The following is a 16,281-nucleotide window of genomic DNA, read 5'->3' as shown; positions in this document are numbered from 1 at the left end:
GTTTCTCTATGTAATAGTTCTGGCTGTCCCAGAACTCACACTGTAGACCAGGTTGATCTTGAATTCACAGAGATCCATCTGCCTCTGCGTCCCAAGTGCTGAGGGCTGGGATTAAGGGTGTGTGCCACCATCACCAGGCCAAATATTTTTTTTATAAATGAAAATAAATCCCCAAAATGCAGGGAGAGATTGACAAGGTCATGTTTATTATCTCATGTCTTTAACATTTTTTTCAGAACTTGACAGTTCAAACTATAGTAAGGCAACAGTAAGAAGGACTTCAGCAGTACATAAATGAATTTTTCTCATAAATTGTTATAAAGTATAATCATATTCTGGATTAAAACATACAGGGAAACTTTGAAGAAGTCCCCAAAGTGGAGATTTTTTTTTTACAGCATCCAAAACAAAGATCAACATTGGAAACATCTTTAAAATATTTTCATTACTGGGAAGTTGAAACTTCTCTGGAGAGGAACTCAAAAATTGAAACCAAAAATGATAGAAATAAATAAATAAAAAGAAGAAAGCATGTGCCATCAAAATTCTACGAGACACAGCTAAGGCTGTGTGCGGGACATCATTTGTAACGTTAGCTGATTTCACTTAGAACCGGAACACAGCAGCACATACATTTCCACACTACCACAATCTATTTGGAGCAATTTCACCCATTTGTCCTTGACCATAGAAAGCGACCGGGCTGAGGTGGGCTGGGCTGAGGCGGGCGCGGTCCGTTGATCTCAGGGTCTCTTGGCTCGGCTCCGTTTCCCTTTCCCGTTTTTCTCCTCACCAATGTCACAGTGAGAATGGATGAAGCGATCGAGAATTTGTCTGTCTGCCAAGGAAGAAAAGCAGAGGTTTCCGACTTCAATATGAAGCAGCAAGATCTTAGGAGGAAGCAAGCGTCTGGTAGGAGTATGCTATGTTTGCACAAGTTTGCTATGAGAAAATAATTGGAGGGTACTGCGTCTGGTGTAGAGCGCCCCGGGGCCCTACTTGTTCTGAGCATCCCGGAAAGGGTGTGGGTTTGCGAAGAAACAGAACCCAGTACGGTTCTGTGCCAGCAAGCGCCATTTAACCCCCTTCTTTGTCCCTCATCCCTTAATGGCGATCACATGCCTACCTCACACAGTAGGAAGGGCTAAGCACACTACGGGCGATGTCACATAATAAATTAATGTGTCATTAATTAATTAGCAGCCGTATATACCTTTATAGGGTGCACAGTAGTAAACGGTGGTGAAGAAAATGGTAGACTTTTGGTGGCCTTTGCTGTCCTTGAGTCGTACCTGTCTGCCTTTGGGAAGCCCTGGGCAGTGATGTGGTCTTGTCTGATTCTGAACATCTGTAACTCCCCAGTCTTGATTCCAGCATTCACATAGGGTGGAACTATAAAACTCCCCATTCCCAGAAGGGTCATCTGCCACTCATCCTCTTCCTCAGTGTCACGATGCCAGCTGAGACCAGTAGCTGAAAGCTCCGTGTGTGTGTGTGTGTGTGTGTGTGTGTGTGTGTGTGTGTGTGTGTGTCTGTGGGTGTGTGCATGAATGCGCGCACACACATGTAGTAAGAAAAAAATAACCTCTCTATCAAACATAACTAACCCACCAAGGACCAATCTATCACACATTTCTCACACCTTGCAAACTTTTATGCAAAGGAATTCAAAATTTTTAACTCCCCTACCCGGTAAAACTTTGTTCGTGGAAAGCCCTGGCACATTCCCAGATTTGACGGCTGGGGCCTCACTCCTCCTTCCCTTTCTTTCATGCCGCTTTCCAATCAAAAGTAGACTATGAGGTCAAACCACAGTCAGGGAGGAGGCATCAAGTTCTCTTGCTTTAGAGACGGAAGACAGAGGCCACCTTGGTCCTGGGTGCCTGCTAGCCCAGTCTGGGTCACAGCCTACATTTTTATTTATTATTATTATTATTTACAAAAATGAATTGCCTTGCCAGGTTACTTTCATTTTCTCTTGTGTCTCTTTGTGTGATACCAACAAGGTTAGTCTTTTCCCACTGTGTGGAAATGTGGCCTGTGTTCTGTCCAGTCATAGCTGCCTTTGTTTGTGAGCTATTCCTGCTCTATCCCCCGCTCCCTTGGCCAAAGTACTTTTCCACTCAGCTGTGCCTCCCGTGGAATGAAATGTGCTGACCTTACGTGCAATGTTTGCCAGTTGACGTCTGACCGCTGATGAGCCACACCCGTTTGTTTCCACCACCCAGGAAGTCCTTCCCGATGCTCCCAGGCAATACTGTTGACCCTAAGACAGCCTCTGGTTCCATTTCTTTCACCATGAATGAGATTTGCCTGCCGTGGACTTTCAGATAAACGGAATCCTACAGGAGCGCCTGTTTAGCGTTTGGATTTTGTCTTGGCTCAGCGTCTTGTGAGCGTGCACATTTTGTCTTTTGTATCAGGAACGTGCTCCCTTTTATTGCCAAGTTGTTAAAGTATCACACCTCATCCATTCTTTCTGTTGCTGGAGGTGGGGACTATTTCCAGTTCTGGGATATCGAGGATGAAACTGTTGTGTTTTTATGCAAGTCCTTTTGTAGCTGTCCGCCTCCTTTTCCCTCAGGCCAATACCCAGAAGTGGAATTTCTAAGCCAGGACGTAGGCATATGTTTAACTCTGTAAGATGCCATGGATCATTCCCCAGAGTGATCCCACTACTGGATACTCCCCTGCATGTGGGAATTCTGGGTGCTCTGTGTTACCCCCAACTGCTGCCACCCAATCTGTTCTCTTTTCAGCTTGTCTGTAGTTTTGAAGTTTATATTGAAGTATAGAAGGAACAGAGTGCCCTTCTTATAATAAAGACATGCATAGAGCGTAAATCAAAATGGGCACATATTAGCCAAAATAAGATGGCTGGCCCAGTGTCCATCAAACTTAATGTCAGTCAGGCTGCTCAAAGGCCAACTGGGCTTTGGCTGTTGTGTTTGCGGTAGTTGATGTTGATTGAAACTTGACTGCATTCAGCCATGCCTAAGGCACAGCTGTGGGTTTGTTGGGGCACTTCCAGAGAAGATCAACTCATGGATGGGTGAGCAGGGGAGGCTGCCCACAATGTGGGTGGTATCTTCCAGAGGATGGCTTGGATGAAAAGAGTCTAGAAGAAGAAGCAGCCAGCAGGTGTTGATAAATGCCTCTTCCTGGGCCAGTGTGTCTGTCTGTCTTGCTGCTGGCATCCTGTGCTGGCTTCCTTGTCCTTCCAGCATAGACTCAAGACTCTCCAGAGAATGTTTGGACTTAATGCGGCTTCCTATTGGGAGTGCTGATCGGGTACTTCCTGCATTGGATGGTCATCTTGTTCTCTTTATCTCCAGGTGGCCATGGTTGGACCACCCAGCCCCTGCCCTATATGGCCAGCTAATGAGTCCCCTTTTATACAAATATCCTACTGATTCTGTTGTGGACCCAGGGCTAACAGCACCTCACACAGCCTTTCCTAGAACCAACAATTTCTTTAATGGTGATAAATGTCACTATGCCTATACCTCTGTCTTCCACACCAGAAGGTGGATTCCCTGCTAGGATGGATTTGTTTTTATTTATCTTTGGATTAAGTTAGCGTGATAGACATGCAACCAATGACATTTGTTAAATGAGTGAATACATGTATTCTTTTAAAAATTATATTTATGGGTATTTTGTCTGCATGTCTGTCTGTCTGTGTACCATAGGCTTGCCGTACCCATAGAGGTCAGAATAGGATGTCAGATTCCCTGGATCTGGAGTTGTTGATGGTTATGGGCTGCCAGATAGATGCTGGGAATTTAACCCGGATCCTCCAAGAGCAGCCAATGCTCTCAACCACTGAGCCATCTTTCCAGTCCCAATCCGTGCAATTCTGAATTCTGAATTACGGGCTTGAGAGAAACACCTTACAAATTGTATGTCGGTGGAAAAAATGGGGAGGGAGTCATAGCTTAAAAAGATATCAAGAAAAATAGCTTTCAGATAATTTTATCACTCAAGTGGGAAGACAGTGGGCAGATGACAGGGTTTTACCAGCAGATAACATATGCAGGAACAGCTAGCTTCCAACTTGTCAGAATCAAACTCAGGGAATAAAATAACTCAGAACCTAGACCGTCCACTAACGAACACAGTCCGAGCTTCTCAAGTTAGAAACAAACTCAATATGGGCTTCAACGTCCCCCTTCCAAAATGCTCTGAACTCAAAATGGTTCTGATTTTCTTGGATTTGGGAATATGGGCATATACATGGTGATGTCCCTGGGAGATTGGCTCCAAGTCTAAACACAAAAATTGCTTCTGTTTCCTATACGTCTTGCAGATACAAGCCTGGGAGTATCGTGTGCAACATTTTTAGTGTGTCTGTGCTTTAATGGTGACACGTGGTGTGAAGTGAGGTGTGGGAATTTTATCCCCTGTGGGCCCATGGGTACTCACAGGGGTCCAGCTTTCTCGGGAGAGATGTTTGTACTAAACAGCAGCCTGCCTTCAGTGTCTTACTCTTCCTCCCCAGTTCTGCTCTTTTCTTTACCCTTGCTCAGCTTGTCTGCTCTTCACCCAGCCTGGGATATCACTTGGGGGGAAGACTAGTGTCTCCCCCTCCCACACCTCTCTCTGTCTCTTTCTCTCTCTCTCTGTCCTTCTCTGTGGGTGTCTCTGTCTCTCTCCCTCTCTCCTTCCTTCTCTTTCTCTTTCCATCAAAATACCACTGCCGTGGTCTCCTAGTCCACAAAAGCTTACTACATAACTTAAGCTGAGCCACTAATAAGTGAGCCTATGACATCTCAGGTCCCTCCATCCTGACATCCAGCTGAGCCTCGCTGTGAAGGCGCTGCTGGGATGGCCACAGCTGGCAGGCCTTGCCATCGTCCCTGGCACTAGGAGATGACAAGAGGTTCGCTGCCCTTTAACAGCTGCAATAGAGTTGGGACAGGGTGGCTTCTCCAGCAGCCCAGGGCATCGTGGCACAGTTCTGGGATCTGCCCCCAGTGCCGCCCTGGACAACCAAGAAGAAACAAAAGCCTAACTTGTCCCAAAGCTAACCTGGCTGGTGACCGGATGGACAAATGTCGCTGACTGTTTAACAGCACATAGCAGAGGAGCCTCCCCCAACCCCCACTCCTGCACCTCCACTCACTCCTAGAGAACAAGGCCACACAAGTCTCAGCTTGCACACATACAGAGAGCGGGAAACCAGGTGTCTGGCCTTTGTGATGGTCGCATCTGGTGTGGCCGGTCCCTGATCCCTGGGCAGATGTCAGCACCTTCTAAAGGAAGCAGAATCCCCCTTTCTGTGGGCCCAAGGGATGTGGTTCTTAAAGGTAAAGCGAGCTTTCTGTAAATGCAGAGGGTGGTTTTACACCATTTGCAGGGAAACTCAGAGCAGGCAGGCAGCCTGGCTTTGCTGGTGGACTCCGCTGTGTCTTCAGGGACTTGCTCAGCAGGTTTCCAGAAGGCTCTCAGTCCCTTCTGAAGAGACAGTCTGGCCTTGAGGTGTTGAGAGGAATGAGGCTTCCAGAAGAAAACACACTTCTGCTTCCATAGGAGGCAAAGCAGCTGCTTAACCTATTTCCCTGACACCCAGCAGCCAGCCAGGCACTTGTTTCTTCTTATGCGTGTGTGTGTGTGTGTGTGTGTGTGTGTGTGTGTGTGTGTGTACACTCCATCCTTAAAAGCATCTGAAAGGCTAGAGCAATGGTTCCGTGGGTAAAACCACTTATTTGCAAGCCTAAGGACCTGAGTTTGAGGTCCTATTGTACACATAAAAAGAGCCACCCATGGTTTCAAGTGCCTGTAATCCCAGCACTGGGAAGCAAGGATAAATGGCTCCCAATGAGCTTGCTGGTCAGTCAACCCATCCTGTGAGCTTCTGATTCAAGAGGGAAAGAGCAAGATGGGAAGCAAAGGAGGAAGCCTCCCAAGGCTTCCTCAGGCTTCTATGTATGCACACACCGTAGGGTTTCAGTCTTGTTTAGAGCAGGAGGTCTTGGTGCTGGGGGTAGTCTTTGCCAGGGGAGGGGTGAAGGGCTGGGACTGAAGAGGAGTGGTGATTAGGGATTGAGGGGACCCAGAGAGGTGTGAGGAGGAAGGGTGCCACCGAAGAGTGAGCAACTGGGAGCCATCTGCAGCAAAAGCGTGATTACAGAAAAGGAAGAAGCTGGTGGCTCTGCATTGCCTTGTGCACAAAGTTGGGTGTAGGAGGTATCTTAGGAATGTGAAAATATTAGATCCTCTTCCTATGTTTCTTTTACTTCCTTCTTGAAACTAGTGTGTTTTCTGGTGGACACAGCACATCTGTGGCATAAAAACTTATACCTTGGCCTGGAGGGATGGCTCAGTAGTTAAAGGCTAGGCTCACAACCAAAAATACAAGAGTTCGGTTCCCAGCACCCATGGCTGCCCCTCCAGGTACTAAAAAAACAAACGGGGGGAACCCCCCCAAAAAAGGAAAAAAATTTTTTTTTCTTTTTATTATTTTTTTCTTTTTTTGGTTTTTTTTTTTTTTTTTTTTTTTTTTTTTTTTTTTTTTTTTTTTTTTCATGGCTGCTGACAGCAGCTCTGGGAAGGATTGATTCCTGTCCTGAAACTTCTTTGTTCCCTTGTTGACATGTTATACTTTCCCAGAGCTGGTCTGATAAGCTTGCTACATGGACTAACTCCACCCCGTCCTGAGATGGCATTTGCTATTTGGGAGTGTGAAATATGAATATTCTGTGTATAAATAGCCTGTCAATAAACAAGTTCAGCCAAACAGGAAGTCAAACATAAACAAAATACAAGGAAACTGTGAGACAGCACAAAAGCCAACTGGAGGAAAGGGAAGTTACACCAGTGCACGCGCGCGACTCAAGCACCTGTGAGGTGGGAACAGACACGTTAGACATGACTCTGTGTGAGCTGTGGACTCTAGTGAGCCTCTTAGGAAAAGTTTTCAATGATCAAGGTTTGCATGGCACTGTGGATTTCCTTTTTCAAAAAGTAGTTGTGGTGGTTTAAAAGAAAATGGCCTCCATAGGCCCTCAAGGAGTGGCACTATTAGGAGGTGTGGCCTTGCTGGAGTAGGTGTGGCCTTGTTTGAGGAAGTCTGTCTCTAAGGAAAGACTTTGAGGTTTCATATGCTCAAGCCAGGCCCAGGGTAGCTCAGTGTCTCTTCCCACTGCCTGAGGATTCAGATGTAGAACTCTGAGATCCCCTTCAGGAACCAGCCCGCCTGCATGCTGCCTTGCTTCCCACCATGATGATAAAGGACTAAATTTCTAAACTTTAAATGTTTTCCTTTATAAGAGTTGCTGTGGTCATGGTGTCTCTCCACAGCAATAAAACACTAAGACAGTAGTCTTTGTCTTTTTGTTTGTTTGATTGGTTGGTTTTTATATTCAATTCCAGTGGTTAAAATGGAACAGTTCATCAGGCATGGGAATAGCATGCTAAGGAAGGCATTCACTATGCTTGGTAAACGGAAGAAGCGGTGACTTGAGGCCTCTTACCTTTGTAGGAAACACTTTGCAGATACTTGTGGATTTGGGAGGGGGAGAATGAGTCTAAGATCATCAAGAAGTCCAGGTAGTCTTTCCCATAGTCACTCTCGTACGTGGTCTGATTCTTCGTGCGTTCCTGGTTCCGCATGTAGCTACGCAGTACAGAGGGCACTACAGGGACACAGGGCAGCAGCACAGGCTGTCAATAAGCCAAAATGCCTGTCCTTGTCTGAACACATCCTCACACCCGAGCCCAGCCTGGAACCTACTCAGCATCCTTACCGAATGCCACCTAGTCATCCTACCAATGACCAGGGCTGTACTGAGTGGCTGTGGTTGGTGATGCTGGATGCAGAGGAATGGGAGACATGGCCCAAAGGTTGAGTGTGAGCACCGTGTCCAGAAACTCAGCTCTTCAAGAGTTCTGCTTTCAACACTGTGTGTAATGTTTACCACTTACTTGCTTAATGCTAAACAGACTCTGTAAATGTCTCATTTTCTCTCAGGACCTCTCCCCGCATCCTCAGAGGGGCACACAATGAGACCCATTTCCAGGGACCTGGAAAGCTTTAGAATGAGCACTTTGGAAGGAGAGTGACATTTACAGCAAGCATGTGCTGTCCATTCAGAGGGGCCAGTCAGTCAGAGGAGCAAGAAACTCCAGCCACTCACATTTGATATAAATTATGATGAGATTAATCTGGATTCTGAGATTTGTGGAGTTATAATTTTCAATGATGGAGATATGATGTTTTAATAAGTGATTTTTTAAAATAAGTGGCCCAACTTTTGTAAAACAAAAACACCCTAAATACTGTCCCCAGTCCCAGGCATTCCCTTCTAAAGGAATAAATGTGAGGAACAGGCTGGATGAGAGACCTCAGCCCTCCCCCAGGAGAAGAGTGCCAGGGTCTGAAAACTGAGAAAGCACTCTGACGTCCCTCCCTCCCGTGGTTCTCAGGGTTCCTTCATCCTGTGGCTTCACAGGGTGGAAAATTTGTACTCCTTAACCTCCTGGGAAGAAACAGAATCAGCAGCTACCAGCTTAGGAAGGACTCTCCCAACTGTGAGAAGATTCAGGCAGATGGGATGTCAGATAACGAGGGTGCCACCTTGGAGTGTGGAGCACTGCCCTGGGTGTACACGCAGGGACAGGGTCAGCCCTTAGCAAAGGTGGGTCACCCCTCATTGTTACCACTTGGAATTCACTCATGACTCAAAGCTTTAGACTAGGAGTCTGTGTTCCCCTTCCATCATGTAGGTCTGGAGTCTTGAACTTAGGTCATCAGCTTGGCTACAAGCACCTTCATCGGCAAGGCCATCTCACCAACTCACTGAGAGATTTTCTTAATGAGTGGCTTAGCGGGTGCCTGGTGATAAAACTCATGAGATATTCCTATCAAAAGTGATAGGGATCCGGATCGTGACAGATCGCTGGGACGGGATGGGAACTAATTCTGCGAATGCTTACGGAACACGCCACAAGCAAAGGCTGAGTGATTGATGGATTGACGACTCTAAAGGGATTCCCTCTCAGCTCGGTCACTTTAGGGAATCTTCCGACTCCAACCACTGCTCCACCCAGGCAGAGTGGCACAACTCAACTTAAGGCACAAGCTGGCAGTCTTCTGAGATTCACAGTTCCCTTGCCATGAGACTGGGTGCTACAGTGGCACAGATTCCGTGTGTGGCCATTATCAAAACTGGCTGCCAGGGCCTTCAGCAACATCGGCATTGGAGCAGGGAACTGGTAAGGCCAAGCTACAGGCTGCTTAAAAAAAAAAAAAAAAAAGACATCTGCTGGGCAAACTTTTCCCAGGCTCAGGCTTTGGTAGGACCCAGAGCTGGGAACCTGAACATGGAGAAGCAGTAGTGAGGGACCAGGCACAGTGGGTCAGACTAAGAAGAGGCCAATCACAATGCATGTACAATCTGAACACTGGTTACCAGAGCAGACCAAAAATTCCAGATGCAGGGGCTGGAGAGACCGCTCAGTGGTTAAGAACTGAGCTCTTGCAGAGGACCTGGGTTCAATCTCCAGGACCCCCATGGTGCCTCACAACCGTCTGCAACTCCAGCGCCAGGGGGTCCGATGCCCTCTATCGGTCTCCCTAGGCACAAATGAGCTGCACAGACACACGCAGGTAAAACAGCCATGCATATTTTTTTTTTAAGTTCCAGCTCCTCCTTCCCTCACACCCTGCACTTTGGTCTCCTTGCTAGTGGACAACATGAGAGACAGACCCCATTCCTCTACTTGTCAGTTAATAACAATAAAACTTTTTTTTCCCAGAAGTCAGCACCATAGTGTTGGCATCTATGTCAGGTCGGGAGCCCTAGGGGGTCACTTTGCATTTGTAATCCCTAAAGCCTTCCTTACCTAGACCCTGGGAAGCCACAGGCAGGCTTGAGTAGCATCCATATTTGAAACTAAAATCCTGCAGTTCAGGAATCTTAGCTGGAATTTGGTAATGGTGCCGGAATTCGGTGTCCAGAGGTCGGGGAAGGAGTTCTTTCCAGTCCCGGGACATGGGAAAAGATTTCATGGTCTTCTTAGCTGGGGTGAGACGGGAAGACAATGATTACCCCTTGTCAATGTCTGAGTGGCTTGTCACTGCACCGCTTCAACCAGCAGCTTCCAATGCATACCATTAAACTGACTCTCCTCGAGTTTAGAGGATTAGTCTGTGTACTCTATGACTGGTTCAATTGAGAAACTATTTCTACTCTAGAACATGGAGTATATGTTCAACTGGCCATGGTAGGTTTGTTCTGTTTTTTGTTTTGTTTTGTTTTATTTTTACTCTTTGTTCTTTTGGAGGCCTGCCACCCAGCTCCCAAATAAACATATTGAGTCTTTCTCTTACTTATGAGTATCCAGTCTTAGCTTGGCTTGTTTCTGGCCAGCTTTTCTTAACTTCAGTTATCCCACCTCGCTTTTGCCTCTGGGTTTTTACCTTTCTCTACACCTTTCTTTACTTCTTACCCTGTGGCTTGCTGTGTAGATGGGTGACTGGCCCCCAGAGTCCTCCTCCCTGTCTCTTTTCACTCCTAGATCTCTCTCTCCCCAGATTTCTCTTCCTATTTATTCTGTCTGCCCAACAGCCCCACTTATCCTTTCTCCTGCCTAGCTATTGGCTGTTCAGCTCTTTATTAGACCAATCAGGTGTTTTAGACAGACAACATAACGCAGTTTCACAGAGTTAAACAAACACAACATAAAAGAATGTAACATATCTTTGCATCATTAAACAAATGTTACACAGCATAAACAAATGTAACACATCTTCAAGTAATATTCATTCCACAACAGACCGTAAGTCGTTTTTGAACAGTTAGATACTCATGGCCATGAGGAGTCCTTAGGAACATGCTGCTGGGCACAGAAACCAGCAGTGACTCTGCTGGGGTCTTCCTAGGCCTTTTCAAGTCAAACCAGAGAGAGAGGCTTGGGGTAAGACCAGAGTTGCTGGGTGAAGCAGGATTCTCAATTAAATCTGAATGCCATAGTGTAACGGTGATCTTATCTGTTTTCATGCTGACTGTCCTACGTTCAATCCCCAATAGAACCATGATGAAAAGGGTTTCTTGGCCAGATGTGAGGCCAGCCTGGTCTATGCGGTGAGTTATAGGCTTGCTAGCCAGGGTTTCATAGTGCAGTCTTGTCTCAAAATCAAACTAAGACTCTGCAGAAAGGCACAACCTAAAGGTAAAAATAGAAGACTATACAAGATCATTAGCTCCAGAAACATGAACTGTAACAAGGGGAATTGGCTTTGCGGTCTTCACATGAGGCTTTCATTCTTCAAAGCTGAGTTCTCCGAGCCTGAACGTGAAAACAGCCACTTTTCAGTGCTTCGCCTCTTCATCTGCTTTAATTCCTCAAGGAACACTCAAAACCACAGCACGGCTCTCTGCTTCAGAAGCGTAAAGTGTTAAAGACGTGAACTCAATATAATAGCATTATGTGGTAGATCCTGTAAAAGTTGTTACAATGGAAACACGCATACACACACAAGAGCAAGAGAGACAGAGAGGGAGAGAGAAGGAGAGAGACAGAGAAAGAGGAGAGATCTCCAAGGCCTAGACTTAGATGGAAGGTCAAACGTGGAACATTGTGGAGGACGGAAGTAGCATTGTAGACAGAAGGCAGCATCAGGGGCCTGAGGAATCTGTGGAGTGGGCAGCTGGGGAGAACAACGGAGAGGGGGCAAGGACCAGATGACATAAATCATGTCAATTGAGGCATTTAGTTTTCGTCTTGAGGTCAACAAGAGTTCACAGAAAGTTGTAAGTCAGAGCTGACGTCAGCTTGCACATCAAAGAACCCACTGTGACATACCAAGGAAGAGAGCTGGATAAGAAGCCATCCAAAGAGTTCTTCCTGTTCTTGCAGAAGACCCAAGTTGGTTCTTAGCATCATGCCAGCTGACTCAAACCACCTGTAACGCCAGCTTTGGGGGATCCAACATCTCCAGCCTCTAAGGACACCAAGACCCTCAGCAGATCTAGTTCCTGTATCTGCGACCTACTAGCCTCCAGCGCCATGAACCAAACTACATTTTATAAATTCCTAGTCAGTCATCAGATCTGTGACCCAATCCATAGTGGCAACAATTTGCAGAGAATGAATTTATTTAGAGGTCACAGTTTCAGGGATTTTTGTTTATGGTCAAGCTGGCTCCCTTGTTGCCGGGCCTTGGTGAGCGAGAGCATCATGGTGGAGAGGATATGATGGAGCCAAGATTCTCATCACACAACAGCCAGGAAACACAGAGAGATGGAGAAGGGTCTAGACAAGATCTGCCTTCAAAGGTCCATTCCCATCAACCCTACTTCCTCTAGAGAAGCTCCTACCTCCTAAGTTTCAATTGTCTCTTAAAATAGTGCCACCTGCTGGGGACCAAGCCTTCAACACATGAGCTGTGTAGATGCTCACATTCTACAGTGCCCAGACAGCAGTGTTCTGCTACAGGAGAAAACACAGACATTCCCCTTTGTAGGAAAAGGAATTAATACAAAAATCACTTTATGGTAACGAGCTCGTAGGTAAAACCATCACACCGATGGGTTGATGTAGTGACTCAATGACTTGTCCAGTCTCAAACACTTGATTCTTTCAGAGCTGTGTGCTTAGGACTCAGAGGAGGACGGGTGGGACGATGGTGGGGAGGAGAGGCTAAAGACTGCTCGTCAGCCAAGAAGACCCCAACGCCCCCCTCCCCAGCCTCAGTCTAGCCCAGCAGTCACGTGCTTAGCTTCCTAGTTCTACAAGCACCCTCTTCTAAACACGATCACCCCGTCACTCATTTAAACCAGCTGCCAACTGGGAAGGCACCTCTGGGTGTGACTCTCCACAACTAATTCCGGATCACCCTCTGGGAATGGGAAGGGGCGTCTGTTTTTCTTTTTCCCTTTTCCCTCCCTTCTTTCTTCTTCTCTCCTCTTTCCCCTGTTTCTCTTCTCTTTTCATTTCTCCTTGTTTTGTGTTTTGAGACAGGGTCTTGTTATACATGTCAAGCTGAACTTCCAAGTTCTCTTGCCTTGGCCTCCAAAGATGTGGTTATAGACATTCACCACCATCCCTGACTAGTGGGAGTCTTTTCCAGACTCTCCATTCCATTGGCATAGACATTTGTAGCAATGCACATTTATCTGCTTGTTTGCTTTTCAGTGCTAAGGATCAAAACTGCTACCACTGAGCCATGCTCCAGCCTCCCCACCCCCATGCTTCTTACAATGTGTACCTTGTTGGTAAAATTTCTTGCCTCGCACTAGCTTGGGAGTTCCTGTAAGAGAAAGACTACCTCCGTGCCATTTGCCACCACTGTGGCAGTACCCAGGCCCATGCCCAGGGAAAGAGGGAGCACCTGCTTACCTTGAGTCACATCCACGAAGTCCCTCTTGGTATGGGAAACAAACTGATTTGCTATCGCCTCCCGGACTTTTTCCATGGATGGAGGGACTATCCAGGGGAGGGTGTGGATTGGTTTCCCTTTGGGGAGGGTCCACTGAAAGAATTCCTGTCAATCAATGCGAGCATGGTTTTAGTAAGAATCCAGGAAGGCTCGCCTCATTGAGTCGAGAATACCCGTGAGTGTTTGTGAGTCCGTAGTCTTTGGAAGCCTTATAACCAGCAGCCACGCTGCGGCTGCCTGTACAGAGAGTGTGGCAAGAGGGCCTGGCAGTTTCGAGCCATAGCACAAGTCCTGGCTAGGCTACAAATAGTTGACCAAAGCAATTAAAGGAAGGACGGGTTTCTTTAGGCCATGGTTTGAAGGTTATAATTCACTGTGGTGGAGAATGCAAGATTGAGAGGCGGCTGGTCCTGTTGCATCCTTAGTTGGGATGTATAGGCAGATAAATGTCTGAGCTCAGCTAGCTTCCTCCCTGCCCCTTTTTATTCATTACAGGACCAGAGCCACCAGGGATGACAACCGCTCGTATTCAGGGTGTATCTCTCCTCGGTTAAATCTCTCTGAAAACTCCAAGACACAAAGGGCAGGATGTCTCTGATGGGATTCTAAATCCAGTCAAGTTAACAATGAAGATTCAACCATCACAGATAACCTCTGTGTGCTTTCTTTGACCTTTGACACTGACAAGAGAGGAAGACTGTCAGCTTCACGTGTTGAGAGCAGAACTCTCGTGTGAACAAAAGGCATTTTAGTTCTGGTCCCGGTGACACACCTGTAAGGAGCAGAGATAGAGGTGTCCCTTTGAGTCTTAGAGGAAGAACCTCCCTCCTTTATAGAGCCGCAGTACAGTGGTGAAGGATTTAAGGAGGGAGGCACTCTCCTCTGTTCACCTCCACAGACAGTCAGTGACTCCACATGCTGAAATTGCCTCCCGGTCTCCTCTCACCTTCCCCTCTCATGACTGTGTGTTACAGGTAATCTTCATTGTCATCTTGGTTGGATTTTGCATCATCAAAGAGATGCTTCCTATGTGTCCAGGAGGCATTTCCAGAGAGAGTTACATGTATGGGTGAGAGCCAACTCCATCCTGCTGTTGGGATGTTCTGCTAAGTGCGGCCAGGAAATCATGGGTTGAACAGTGAAAGTCCGAGGCACATAAGTTACCCCTTCTTTCCTCGGGCTGTCCCTGCCTGGTGCTTCATCTCAGTGACACAAAAGCAACCATGTTTCCCGCTCCTTCAGAAGATGGTACCGCCAGCCAGAGAGCTCCACCGTCCACCACCAGGCCCCAGGCACCACAGCTGCACTCATGGCTGATGCGAAAGGAAATGGCTGTGGTGAGAGAATTCGAGGTGTTCCCAGCAGGGTCCAAGGCCAGCACTCTCCAACAGTTCTTACTCTGTCCTTGAATCTTCAGTTTCTCCCTTTCTGCTGGGTGGCTGCCACCAACCAAAAAGAAGCCCACTTCCCTGCCTTTCAGAGAAAGCCCTACCTCCATCTCCCTTCCCCCTGCAGTGAGGAAAGTGCTTTTCAGAATTGCATCAAAATTCTGCAAGATAGTTATGGGCACCTGTGCTTTGCAGTACCCGTTCTCCCCTTTGTGATTTGTCCACTGTAGAGAGCAATTACAAATGTAATATATGTGTTGAAGACGCCACTGAGTGCACAGGTCCTCTGTCTGGATTTTGCTGATTGCATACTCAATGTGTTATTTAGCGAGTGTCTGTCCTCAGGTCATAGACTGAAGGCAGAGTCCTTAGCACAGACTGTCAGCGATGTCTGGGCAAGGCAGAATGAACCAAATGATATATGCTGTTTCTCTATGTGTTATGGTAGTAGCTGTTGGGACTCAGTGATTAATAGTGTCCAGAGTGTGGCGCTAACACTCGCTGGTTGAGAGCACAGAGGACATTTGACACACCAACTCTCACTGTCTGGAAGCACACACGCATCTGACATGCTAGCTCTTGTTGTTGGCTGAGAGCTCTCAGGAATGCCACAATAACTGCTCTTCCAGAGGACCCAAGGTTTGATTCCCAGCACCCACATGGAAACTCACAAACATCTGAAAATCCAGTTTCCAGGGATCTAATGCCTTCTTCTGGGCTCCCTGGGCACCAGATACACCATGGTGCACAGATGTACATACAAGCAAATACTTATACACACAAAAAAATCTGAAGTCTTTAGTAGTACCTTAAAGATTTATGACTGTGTATGTATATTCATTTTAAGTAAATATAACAAATTATTTTGCATTATTTTTAAGATTTATTAAGGCTGTGTAGAGTGGCATACATCTTTAATCCCAGCACTCAGGAGGCAGAGGCGGGCAGATCACTGAGGTTGAGGCCAGCCTGGTGTGTATATAGCAAGTTTCAGGACCACCAGGACTACACAGAGAAAATCTGCTTGGAAAAAAAATATTTACTTACTTCTATTTTCTGTGCATAAGTGTCTGTCTGTATGTATATATGTACACACCTGGTACTTTAGAGACGAGAAGAGAGTGCCAGGTCTCCTGGAACTGGAATTATGAATTATGGTTATGAACTGTCATGTGGGTTCTGGAAACTGAGTCTGGACCTTCTGCAAGAGCATCAAGTACTCTTAATGGCTGAGTCAATGGAAGCCGAGAGAAGACAAATCAAATGTGGCATGATGCATGTCCTTCTGAGCCTCAAGTACATCTCCAGCTCATCTACCTGCCGGACAGACCTCCGACCAGTGTGTCTTCCATCTCCTGTTCTTAACCACTCCACGGAGTCCATCCAGCCCAGTCTGCTGCTTCAGCATCACACAGACAAGTCAGAAATGGGAACGGAGTCTTCCTCTCCTCCCTCTTAGCCATCAGCATCATCCGTTCTCCCACCTTGTTATCTACCGGACACCCACAG

At 46.8% G+C, this 16,281-nt stretch overlaps 1 protein-coding gene across 2 annotated transcripts in view; it reads right to left on the bottom strand.

Moving 5' to 3' along the window:
- Positions 1-167: 167 nt before the first annotated feature.
- Tex26 (testis expressed 26) overlaps positions 168-16,281 on the bottom strand; it is a 24,591-nt gene continuing 8,477 nt past the window's right edge. For both annotated transcript variants that reach the window (XM_050161962.1, XM_050161963.1), the window contains 4 exons: positions 13,345-13,489; positions 9,847-10,023; positions 7,476-7,637; positions 168-838 (listed from right to left, as the gene is read on the bottom strand). In XM_050161962.1, the coding sequence (XP_050017919.1) occupies positions 744-838; positions 7,476-7,637; positions 9,847-10,023; positions 13,345-13,489 (579 nt within the window). In that variant the 3' untranslated portion in view covers positions 168-743. The remainder of the gene's footprint in view (positions 839-7,475; positions 7,638-9,846; positions 10,024-13,344; positions 13,490-16,281) is intronic.

The sequence above is a fragment of the Alexandromys fortis genome, unplaced genomic scaffold (genome assembly GCF_014885135.2).
Source record: "Alexandromys fortis isolate MF-2015 unplaced genomic scaffold, M_Fortis_MF-2015_v1.1 scaffold_118, whole genome shotgun sequence".
Lineage (NCBI taxonomy): Eukaryota > Metazoa > Chordata > Mammalia > Rodentia > Cricetidae > Alexandromys > Alexandromys fortis.
This window is presented reverse-complemented; position numbering and strand designations above follow the sequence as displayed.